This window comes from Aulonocara stuartgranti (assembly GCF_965226115.1).
Source record: "Aulonocara stuartgranti genome assembly, chromosome: 11".
NCBI classification, from domain to species: domain Eukaryota; kingdom Metazoa; phylum Chordata; class Actinopteri; order Cichliformes; family Cichlidae; genus Aulonocara; species Aulonocara stuartgranti.
The window spans coordinates 39,487,611-39,499,700 of record NC_138947.1 but is presented as its reverse complement, the minus strand read 5'-3'; the positions used below and the strand labels follow the sequence as shown (position 1 = coordinate 39,499,700).

The 12,090-nt window shown below is 47.3% G+C and overlaps 1 protein-coding gene across 6 annotated transcripts in view; it reads right to left on the bottom strand.

The window, feature by feature from the left end:
• Positions 1 to 2,558: 2,558 nt before the first annotated feature.
• ascc3 (activating signal cointegrator 1 complex subunit 3) overlaps positions 2,559 to 12,090 on the bottom strand; it is a 141,903-nt gene continuing 132,371 nt past the window's right edge. For 5 of the 6 annotated variants that reach the window (XM_082550848.1, XM_082550847.1, XM_082550849.1 and 2 more), the window contains 5 exons: positions 6,468 to 6,619; positions 5,825 to 5,966; positions 4,739 to 4,945; positions 3,872 to 4,047; positions 2,559 to 3,498 (listed from right to left, as the gene is read on the bottom strand). In XM_082550848.1, coding sequence (XP_082406974.1) covers positions 3,357 to 3,498; positions 3,872 to 4,047; positions 4,739 to 4,945; positions 5,825 to 5,966; positions 6,468 to 6,619 — 819 coding nt within the window. In that variant the 3' untranslated portion in view covers positions 2,559 to 3,356. The remainder of the gene's footprint in view (positions 3,499 to 3,871; positions 4,048 to 4,738; positions 4,946 to 5,824; positions 5,967 to 6,467; positions 6,620 to 12,090) is intronic. The other variant, XM_082550852.1, reaches the window with a different exon arrangement.

Below are 12,090 nucleotides of genomic sequence, written 5' to 3'. Positions count from 1 at the left end.
ATTTTGTATTTATTTATTTTGTTTGTTATCGCCACAGGCCACATCTACACCCCTCTGTGGTCTACTTGGCGATTTGAGGGATTTCAAAGCCAGCTCGGGGACAGTGATGCTTCTTTGTTTTGTTTTCTCAGCACAGAAATACTTTGAATACGAGGATTTCTAAACGTGGAAATTGTAGAAGTCGTTTCACCTCAGCAGAGACACGAGCCATTGTGTGTCAGTGATACGGTCACGTCCTCTGTGGGAATAATGAACAAACAGTTTCAAAGCAAATATCCAGGCCGTGTGTTTGTCTCACCGTGAGTGGACAAAAGAAATGTGCTATTGGAGCATCACGCACGTGGGTTTTGCTGTAACTTCTTGCACATTGTTGTAACTTCGGCTTCGTCCTGAAAACCTTATAGTTTCATTCTGCAGCTGTCTGCTGTCCCACGAACGGGACACGATCACGCCACGAGCAGAAAAGAAGCAAGTCTTCACATTTTCCTGTAAACTGTCACCAGAATATCTCAGCACACGACAGGAGGCTTAAACCCCGCTGACGAGCCACACATCACTCTGTGTGTGTGTGTGTGTGTGTGTGTGTGTGTGTGTGTGTGTGTGTGTGTGTGTGTGTGTGTTGCAGCGGTTCCTGCCTGCAGTGAGAAAATCATCCCGGATGCCGGAGGCACACGGAACGGTTGACGCTGGTTTAACCTTCGCTTCTGCTCCAAACTTGCTGGTAATTAAACTGCGTGTGTGGAAAATTGCCAGCCGGGACAGAAACACGCAGAGCATTGTGAAAAGATCAGAGGCGTGGACTGCGAGGCGAGATTAATGTCTCAGCGAGCTGGGCTGATGGTAAAGTCAGTTTTCTGCGTGGCCAAAGTGGCTCTTTTCACCGTGGGAGCTGACACGTAATCCGGTGGAAGCGCCCCGTTTTTACGGCTGCTTTCATTTACAGACTGTTAAGAGTGGCGTGGATTCTCTGCCGGGAACGCACCACTGAGCGCAAACTGTGCGTCACATTATCCAGGAATGTGCATGTTATCAAACCTTAATGCTAAACGAGAGCTACTAGAACACAGAGCAGTCACTACAGTGCAGGTCCACACCGGGCCACGGCGAGCGTTAGTGCTTAAACCACCTGACAAATCCGCAGCAGCACCGACATGTGTGCGCGGAATCCCCACGTGGAATTTATTTATCTGTTACGTGTAAAGATGACGCACTTTATTGGTACATTTCATCGTCATCGGCGGCCCTCACAGGGATCACTGCTAACCCGGAGACCCGAGGCACAAAGCTGACGGCCGTCATGTCCTGCAGTCGGTCTGTGCGGAACCTCGTGGTTCTGTGCTCCTCTGGGCTGAAAAGGCTCCACGGCCTCGGGCAAAGTTCCCACCACACAACCTCATAAATGTTTTGCTTGAGCGGAGCGTAAAGCGAGGCTGCTTTAGACCGCTTGTTTTTATAGAAAGCGTCTGTTTGACAGGCAACACGTTTCAATTTTAACAGCTTCAAATACCGGAAACTTTTTAAAATTATTTTATATATTACTGTGGGGTCTAGCTTCCAATACAAAGCGCCTGCAGGCATCGTGTAACTTTGTGCTGAACATTGGGGGTCCTGACCCAGATTTATTTATTTATTTAAATAAATAAATTTATTTATTTATTTAAATAAATTTATTTATATAAATACATTTATTTAAATAAATAAATAAATAAATTTATTTATTTAAATAAATAAATATGTGGGTCGATTCCCAGATGATTAAACATGCAACTGTTTTGCTGGTAATACCAGAAACGAGTAAAGAAAATCAACACCCTATTTATGCAAGATAATACATAATTTTATTGGGGGGGAGTATATTGGTTGGGTCTGATTATTGGGGGGGGGGGTCATACCCCCCCATGCCCCTGGAATCACGCCCCTGCCTGGAGGCGCTGGCTGTTGTGATTTGGAGCCGTTTGGAGCTTCTTCCTGCTGGGTCTCTGTTGACGCCCCACACATGATGTTTTCCTTACTTCAGCTGGTCTGAGGATTTAAACCAGGATTAGAATCAGGATCATATTAGGGGCATATTCTATATGTTGACACGCTCACTTGCTTTTCATGAATTTACAGTGAAATATTATTTCAATAACTGAGTGTGAAACACCCAAAAGAAAAAGCCTTCAAACTTTTGGCCTAACAAAGGAAACCGAGCACGAGCTCATTTGAACCTGCATGTTCATGTTTATCTTTCATCCAGCGTGGTTCCTGCTGCCAGCAGCTCTGCGGTGGACAGTGTGGACAGTGTGCTCTGTATGGATGTCTCCTGGTCTGCAGTCTTGGCTCAGACCCGCCCACCGTCACCTGCTTCACTCGACACTGCTGCAGCCTCCATGTTTTATTCCAGCACGAGGTCAGTTCATGTTTTTCTGTGGTGTCACTGACTGAACCTAAATAGACTTTTACACAGTGTATGCATGGTGTTCACAGCACATCAGACAGGACTGAGCTGTAAGCAATCACTGAGAACGAAAACTCCAAATAAACAAGTGAATGAAATGAAAAACGCATAATTACAATTTGAAGCCACACAAAACACTTTATTCAAAACCAAATGTAAATTCTTTAATGACTGGCGGCACAGTGCTGCTCACGGGGTTCATACACATCCACACAAAGGCCACAGACAGCAGCGTTAGGCTCAGGGCCTCTGAAGCATGCAGCGGTGAGGGAGGAGGAAGCTTTGTTCACACACCTGAACTCAAAGCACTTCATCCAAACAAACACTGTTTCCACATCTGATCCAAAACGATTTGCACATTTTCTGCCCTTCACAGAAATCTCTCACCCACACTGGCTGCTGCTCCAACACGAGGCCACAGAAGGTTTGTCACACTGCGTTTCCACATCCACACAGGCACGGAGTCAGGGAAATGTATGATCCTGTTGTTGAGCTGAAGCTCCACAGCGTGCTCACCTTTAACACAGCTTTGTGTTACTGTCAGCCCACAACCTCCCAAACACGACAGCAACCTGTTTGTGTTCGGTGATGTGCTTTGGTATAATCTGTACGATGTTCTCTACAAATCAGGCACAGAGCTACATTTCACAGCTACACAGCTGCTGTTCGAACGTGTGCCGCCATGCTTATATATCTGACACCACACACAAAGATCCGGCCAATCAAGAACGGCGCAGCAGCAGACTCTTGTTGGATGTTGCCAATTAAAAGTTAAATGAATGAGAATGAGGCGGTCCTTGGCACCGGTGCACCACAGTGAGCACAGCCACAGTGCGTGAGAAAGAAACGACGTCACTTCCGAGGTCAGCAAAGCGGTGACTGACAGACGTCGCCGACGTGACACAGAGGTACTTCCTCAGCCCAGGGACAGATCCGAATGTGAGACCTCGCTGTTGACCTGTGCAGCGATGCTGGCAGGCATTACGTTCAGGTGAACATCATACTGCTGGTCCAGACCCAGGTAGCTGTCACTCATCAGGTACAGCGTGTAAATACACCTGAGAGGAGGAAAAACAGGCCTGAAAATCACCTGAGACAGCGACAGAGTGGAAACTGTGTTCACGTTCATTTCTTTGCTTCTACATAAACTTTTAAAAAGATAATGAGGAGAAGCTGAGACACTGCGCAGGCCAGTGATCTGGCACAGAGGAGCCGATCAGCAGTGAGCTGCTGGACTCACGCAACAGTGTAATTTCCATTTTACCACCACTAATCCCTCCACAGTCCACGCTGCGCCCGAGGACTGATCGGCATGACTGGTGCATCGCATTGACAGCCTGCAGGCACGTCGTAACGTGCTACATAAATGTCACAGTATTTCACGTTCTGCCTACAGACCAGTGCGCTCAGTGTGTGGGAGACCAGACTTACTTTCCGGTCCTCTCCGGGGTGTAGAAGGCCATGGACACGGCCGTGTGGTTACGCACGTATCCCAGCCGTTTCACAGCCAGCAGCTCCCTGCGATCCACCTCCCCCAGCACGAGGAACCAGCCCTCATCCTTGGCCTTGGGGAACCTGGGAGCTTGGGCCTTGCTGTCCTGCCTCCTCTGGAACAACACACATTGTGCACACTCTGAAGTTTGGGGAGTTTCACATGTTGGATGCTATTATTAAAACAGGGCTGCCTTAACGTGGCAGGTAGGAAACACTGCATGACCTCACGTCTAGCATGCACCACCAGTTTAATTCAGTTTGATTTACAAAGCATCCAATCAGACTCTATGCTTCACTTCCTGTAGAGAGCAGAGTCACTGTGTGGTCTGGTTTCTTCAGCCTCATTGAGCAGTGCTGGTATATTTCTATGCTTGACTGGATTTGATATTGTTCTTGTGTTTTGTGGATTTAACCTCCAGAACACGCTGAGACGACATGTTTCTGGTGTCAGAGCTCGGAGAGGAAACTTTGTGTTTCTCCTAACGTCTCCTCGACGGAGGGGTCCGCCCAGCCCCGCTGTAACGTCTGAGGTGTGAGCGTGACGACAGGTGAGGCTGACAACATGCATCTCACTTCATTACTCACGAGCTACACATTCAATATGTGACTGTTGAAAGTCCGACTGTCATCACTCTGTGCAGGCCGAGTTTGCTGCTCTCTGCAGGCTTGTACTGAGCACTACATGAACTATTAGCTAAAGCTCGTCCCAGCAGCCTCTGGGGTCAGCGTCTGCTCAGCTGCTAAATAAGCCACTGTGTTCAAACTGGGAGCAGCCGCCTGTTAGAGAATATTGTGGATACTGACCCTCTGCTGTCCCAGATTGAGGCGTCTCAGTGACACCTGCAGAACATACTCCTGGTCAGCGTGGACGTCCAGCCAGCTGCTCTCCTTCCTGAGGTTAGCTCCTGCTGCAGGGATGGGACGCTCCGTCTGCTCCTGGCTCTCCTCCCACCAGCCCTTCATGCTCATCTCAACTTCCAGCACTGGGAGATGGCTCAGGAACGACCACGCCTGAGGAACGTTGGATTTACCATGAACACAAGCTGTTTGTGTAACACACAGGGCATCCTGAATCTGCAGCACTTTATCAGAGCTAACGGACACACGATCACACACACTCATTGTGACACAGCTGTGTTCGAACCTCATTGGAAGAGCTGGTGAGAAGCTTGACAGGCTGTACAGTGGAGTCACATGTTAGCCAGCAGTGGAAATGATTGGATGTTATCTACACTGATATATGTTTTAGCGGACAGGAAATCACCTGTTGTTTGCAGCATGAGTCCAGTCAAAGCTGCAGACGTGTGAAAGCGAAGCTTAGAAATAAAATGGCGAGTTGTGACGCCGAGGCTGCGGCGGGCCTCGTTAGCTGCTTGCAGGACAGCTGCTTCAACCCAAAGAAGCTGCCAGGAGGGAGGCAGAGGACAAACGCAGACAGAGGGATGAAAACAAAGCAGAGCTAGGAGGCTGTGCGGCCGTCTGACTGGGGGGGCACGGAGGGGAAAAGCTATTTATGTGAGGATTACTCTTCCTGAGACAGTCAGACAGGAACGCTGCTGCACATCTAATTATTTAATTAGAGAGGCCGCCACACTGCAGGCCGGCGGGGAGCTGGGGGTAAACGTGGCGAGGGTGGGGGCAGCAGAGACGGCGATTGGGTGAAGCTGCAGGGCCTGCTGCCGTGCCCGGACACTCTCATTACTGCTGCAATTAGCACTTAAACTGGAGCTGTGATCGGGGATCCTGGCGTATCGCTGTGACACTGCTGTGTGTGATCTGCATGGACCACGCGGGGCACAGCCATGCTTAGATTGTTCCATCATCTCTGCAGCAAATCCAGACTGGCTGCTTCCATTTGCACATTTAGACGAATCATTTCTGCAGCCTTACCTGAGCAGTGTGACTCGGATGAAGCTGTCGGGCCACCATAGCAGAGAAGACGCTTTCATTTCCATTACAGGCAGCGATCAGCTCAGGAAGTCCTTCGATCGGCTCGTTCAAACCTCCCTGCCCCTTCCTGTTTCCCCTGTTCCTAAAACAGGAGGCATCAGAGACAAGGTTGGCTCTTACCATTAAAAGGACACAAGTGTCCAAATGCAGGCTTCGTGTTTGTACCTGAGTGACTGCACAGTGTTACTGAGACTTACACCTGAAGGTGGGAACAGCTTCAGGCTACAGGTACATCACCCCCTCCGCCTCGCCCTGTCCCCAGCATCCTCCTTCACCCCGTCCACGGAGCTTCTCTGTGCTCTTCCTCTTTCCCTCCTGCCTGCAAGCTCCACCTTCAACATCCTTTGTCCAATATGTCCACTACCCCGTCCCTGCACAGGCCCAAGCCTGGCCTCTCTGACTCTGTCCCTAAACTCGACCTAATCTTCACTCTCAGCTTCTAACTGTGAAACAACACTGAATCCTTAACTATACTCACAGTCACACATTAGGATGATTAAAGGCTTTTTTACTTGAGATGAAGGATTCGTTCCCAAAATACCGAAGCAGGACACGCTGCACAGCGAGCAGAACGACGATTTACCTGAACAGGCCGAGGTGTTGCTGTTCTACGTGTGGGAGCGTCAGTAAGGAGGAGTCGTGCAGCCAGCGGCCCTGGACGATCATTTGCACAAGATTGCAGATGCTGATGGCTGTGACGAGCCAGCCTTCATTGGCAGCTACATCCAGCATTGCCTGAAGCAAACACAGAAGACAGTTCCTGGCACATAAACACTAGGGGTGCAACGATATTCGTATCGATATTGAACCGTTCGATACAGTGCTTTCGGTTCGGTACGCATATGTATCGAACAATACAACATTTTTAATTTATTTTATCAACTTTCCTTCTGACGATGCTGTCTGTGTTGAGCGCTCAGTGAATCTGTGTTCGACTACTCCGCCTAGGCTGCACTGTCGAGCGCAGATCCACTGAGCACTCCACACAGAGCATAGTCAGGAGGAAGAGCACAGGGCAAGCTAGCGAGACAGAAGTTAAGCTCTCCTTGCAACATGGACCTCCCCCACCCTCATTCAGATCTGGCGTTTGGAATTATTTTGGTTTTCATGTGACGTATGACCCTGAAGGTAAGCGAGTCATGGACTAAAGTAAAACAGTATGTTGGATGTGCCATGCAATGCTCAATTACATTGGTGTGAACTAGTGTGTTAGCGCAGTTAGCTCGTTAACATGTTGGCCGTCTAGCCCCATGCACGGGGCGATCGGCGGTAGCTCGTTAACGGAGATTTGCCGTGTTGTGGCGTTAAGGTCATTTCAACGAGATTAACCTGAAAGCACTAGCGGGAACACGACGAATATGACTGCACATTTACGCCGACATCATCCTAGTGCAAAGACAAAAACAACAAGCATGCTACTAACTTTAGCCGAGTCATTTAGACAGCTGTTAGCACATGATTCTCCTTATGCTGCTGAGAATATAGCCCAGAAGAAGCGGATAGTATAGCTTTTATTTTGGAAAGAGACATTTCTCTGTAATAAACTCTCTTTTCCAAAGATGAGTGATTCCTCAATCAGATACAGGGCTTGCAATATCGCTAGCCCGACGTCCCGGAGCTAGCGATTTTTTCAGTCGGGCTACCAAAATCTATCTCTGCCCTGCCCGTCGGGCTATTGTAGGAAAAATATATGTCAATGCTTTTGCATTCTTTCAGAAATGTAGCTGGGTAATTATGTCATTGGGTGAGCCACTGTCAATATGTGACATATTGAAGTCGCGTTTGAATTTGCGCTCGTTTTTTTGCTTTCACTTTGCAATCGTGCGAACTGTGTATAGAGAGTGACAGCACTGATCTGTGAGTGATGATAATTTGTGCACCAATTCCTCTGACATCGTCTTATTAATCGTTAGCTTACTATGCAAACATGACAAGTGAAATCTCCCGCAGCTTAAACATGTGAGAGGTTGATCGCGCAGAGAATCGCTGAGCTTATGTGAGTGCGCGTGTAAAAGCAGCAGGATAAGTTATGACAAATCAGACTATAAGGCAAAAAGAAAGTGCAGCTTTATGGTTTCATGGACAAAATAATTTCTGTGGCTGCAATATGACGAGCTAAATAACCAGGGCTGCACATAAGTGGTCCGCAGGTGCGCATTCGCTGTCAAAATAAAAAACACGCACAAGGGTTAGGGTTAAATTTAAAAACTGTACTTTTGAGTTAAAATATATATTTATAATTTTAATAAATGACAAATTAAAAAGGCATGAACATTTTTTTTGTATCGAAAAAATATTGAACCGTGACACCAAAGTATCGAACCGAACCGAACCGTGAATTTTGTGTATCGTTGCACCCCTAATAAACACAGTCGTGAAGCCGTCAGCCAGCAGAGCTATGTGACACAACAAATGACTACAGGACATGTTTGAAATGTTTCAATGGTTTTAATCTCTCGGCTTGCAGCTGGTGTGACAGTAGAACAGAATCTAAACACACTCAGCCGCGTCTCCTGACGTCTTCGGCAGCTCCCTTCACTCTGTGGTTGGCTTTAAGGTGGCTGAACACAAACGTTATTAATCTTCATTTGCAAAGTCACACTTTGAGTACAAAGTCCAGAGAGTGAGCTTCACAGAGGGGATTCAAATGATTGATCGAGCACATTAATAGCAGACTGTGGCCAAAGTCCTAGCAGGGCTTCACCCAACATCACCAGCTGATCAGAGGCCCTGTGAGCACTCGGTTAGAGGAGCCTGATCAGAGTCCACGTGGAGCCTGGGTCCAGGTCTGGCTTCACTGAGGAGACCAGCGAGGTACTCGGGTGCTGCTAACAGCACGTGTCCGCTTCAGTGTATCAGCTTGTAATGAGGTTACATGCACTGCATTAATGGACGGTGTTAGCCATGGCAGCCCACAGACCCACCTCCACCCAACTCTGTTGTCCTAACATCACAGCAGCGTCTCTTCTTTCTCCGCAAACTAAGAAGAGCAGGAGCACCAGCCCCCATCATGTACACTTTCTACAGAGGCACCATCGAGAGCATCCTGTCGAGCTGCATCACTGTGTGGTTTGGAGCCTGCAATGCGTCCTGCCATAGAACCCTCCAACGCATAGTGAGAGCTGCAGAGAGGATCATTGGTGTCTCTCTCCCCTCCCTCCAGGACATTTACAGCACCCGTCTCACTAAAAAAGCCCTTTGCATAGCGGCTGATCCCACGCACCCAACGCAAAGCTTCTTCAAGCTGCTGCCGTCGGGGAGGAGACTGCGGAGTCTCCAGGCCAGGACCAGCAGGCTGAAGGACAGCTTCATCCATCAGGCTGTCAGGAAGCTAAACTCCCTCCCGATTCTGCCCCCTCTCCCCTCTTCTCCTCCATGGTCTCACTGAACTCTGTCACACACACACAAACACACACACTCTCTGACTCACTCACTGGCCTGCACCAGTTACCAGTCACTTTGTGGAGCATTGGACTGCCATTACCTCATAAGACTTTGTTGTTACACTTTCTCTTACCGTACACTACTAAATCTCCATTTGCACTATTTGCCTATTTGCACTACTCTGCCTGGTTTACACTCAATGTCACTTACCCATTATATTGTATATTGTATAGCTTTCTTGTTATATGTAAAATTGTATTTATTTAAATTTTTACTTTTTAATTATTTAACTTGCATTTTTAATCACTTTTATATTTAAATATATTCAAATGTTCATTTGCTATTTATCTAGGGATTGAGAGTAACGCAATTTCTATTCTCTGTATGTCCTGTACATGTGGCAGAATCGACAAATAAAGTTGACTTTGACTTTGACTTTGACTCTGTTGTCCTAACATAACGCAGACGCTTCAGCTCACAGGACTCTGTGTCACACTCAGAGTGGATCACTGTGGGAAGCGTCCACTCAACTGAGGGTGGATCATTCAGACTCACAAATAAATATGCAAGTCTGTCTTTCCATTCGACATATTCACGTTATGTGTCAATAAGCATCAATAAAAATATACATTCACACAATAAAAAGCCTCATAAAGGAGCTGGAGATGAGAAGAATGTCAGGACAGCAAAGCAGTGAGCACATCCACGAGCTGCACTAACACACCGTGGAAAATCACAAGCACATGCACACAAACATCCAGCGGAGCTGTGGACAATGGCTTCCAGCCGCCACTTCACTCCAAACAGACGCACTGAGGAGCTCAATGAACACCACTGGCTTCATTGTTGTCAGCGTTACCGACTCTATTAGGTTTCTAATGTTAAAGACTGTCAGCTGATCTCTGCAGACGCCACACAGCGAGGGTCCAGCCGCACAGCTAACGTCTGACAGTGTTGGGGAGTAACGGAGTACATGCACCGCCGTTACGCATTTAAAATACAAAATATGAGTAACTGTATTCTGTTACAGTTACCGTTTAAAAAGGTGGTATTCAGAATACAGTTACTTTGTTGAAATAAATGGATTACACGGCGGTACTTTCCTGTTTCATTTTGTCGCGGGTCAGGACTGTTTGGGTTTTGTTTGATAGGTACAGTGGGGCAAAAAAGTATTTAGTCAGCCACCGATTGTGCAAGTTCCCCCACCTAAAATGATGACAGAGGTCAGTAATTTGCACCAGAGGTACACTTCAACTGTGAGAGACAGAATGTGAAAAAAAAAATCCATGAATCCACATGGTAGGATTTGTAAAGAATTTATTGGTAAATTAGGGTGGAAAATAAGTATTTGGTCACCTCAAACAAGGAAAATCTCTGGCTCTCACAGACCTGTAACGTCTTCTGTAAGAAGCTTTTCTGTTCCCCACTCGTTACCTGTATGAATGGCACCTGTTTGAACTCATCATCTGTATAAAAGACACCTGTCCACAGCCTCAAACAGTCAGACTCCAAACTCCGCCATGGCCAAGACCAAAGAGCTTTCGAAGGACACCAGGAAAAGTATTGTAGACCTGCACCAGACTGGGAAGAGTGAATCTACAATAGGCAAGCAGCTTGGTGTGAAAAAATCAACTGTGGGAGCAATCATCAGAAAATGGAAGACATACAAGACCACTGATAATCTCCCTCGATCTGGGGCTCCACGCAAGATCTCATCCCGTGGGGTCAAAATGATCATGAGAACGGTGAGCAAAGATCCCAGAACCACACGGGGGGACCTGGTGAATGACCTGCAGAGAGCTGGGACCAAAGTAACAAAGGTCACCATCAGTAACACACTACAACGGCAGGGAATCAAATCCCGCAGTGCCAGACGTGTTCCGCTGCTGAAGCCAGTGCATGTCCAGGCCCGTCTGAAGTTTGCCAGAGAGCACATGGATGATACAGCAGAGGATTGGGAGAATGTCATGTGGTCAGATGAAACCAAAGTAGAACTTTTTGGTATAAACTCAACTCGTCGTGTTTGGAGGAAGAAGAATACTGAGTTGCATCCCAAGAACACCATACCTACTGTGAAGCATGGGGGTGGAAACATCATGCTATGGGGCTGTTTTTCTGCCAAGGGGACAGGACGACTGATCCGTGTTAAGGACAGAATGAATGGGGCCATGTATCGTGAGATTTTGAGCCAAAACCTCCTTCCATCAGTGAGAACTTTGAAGATGAAACGAGGCTGGGTCTTCCAACATGACAATGATCCAAAACACACCACCCGGGCAACAAAGGAGTGGCTCCGTAAGAAGCATTTGAAAGTCCTGGAGTGGCCTAGCCAGTCTCCAGACCTCAACCCCATAGAAAATCTGTGGCGGGAGTTGAAAGTCCGTGTTGCTCGGCGACAGCCCCAAAACATCACTGCTCTCGAGAAGATCTGCATGGAGGAATGGGCCAAAATACCAGCTACTGTGTGTGCAAACCTGGTAAAGACCTATAGTAAACGTTTGACCTCTGTTATTGCCAACAAAGGTTATGTTACAAAGTATTGAGTTGTATTTTTGTTATTGACCAAATACTTATTTTCCACCCTGATTTACCAATAAATTCTTTACAAATCCTACCATGTGGATTCATGGATTTTTTTTTCACATTCTGTCTCTCACAGTTGAAGTGTACCTCTGGTGCAAATTACTGACCTCTGTCATCATTTTAAGTGGGGGAACTTGCACAATCGGTGGCTGACTAAATACTTTTTTGCCCCACTGTATGTTCTGTTGTTCCAGGCGGCAGCGTTACAGTTGCCATGGTTACAGGGTGACGCTCTCTCT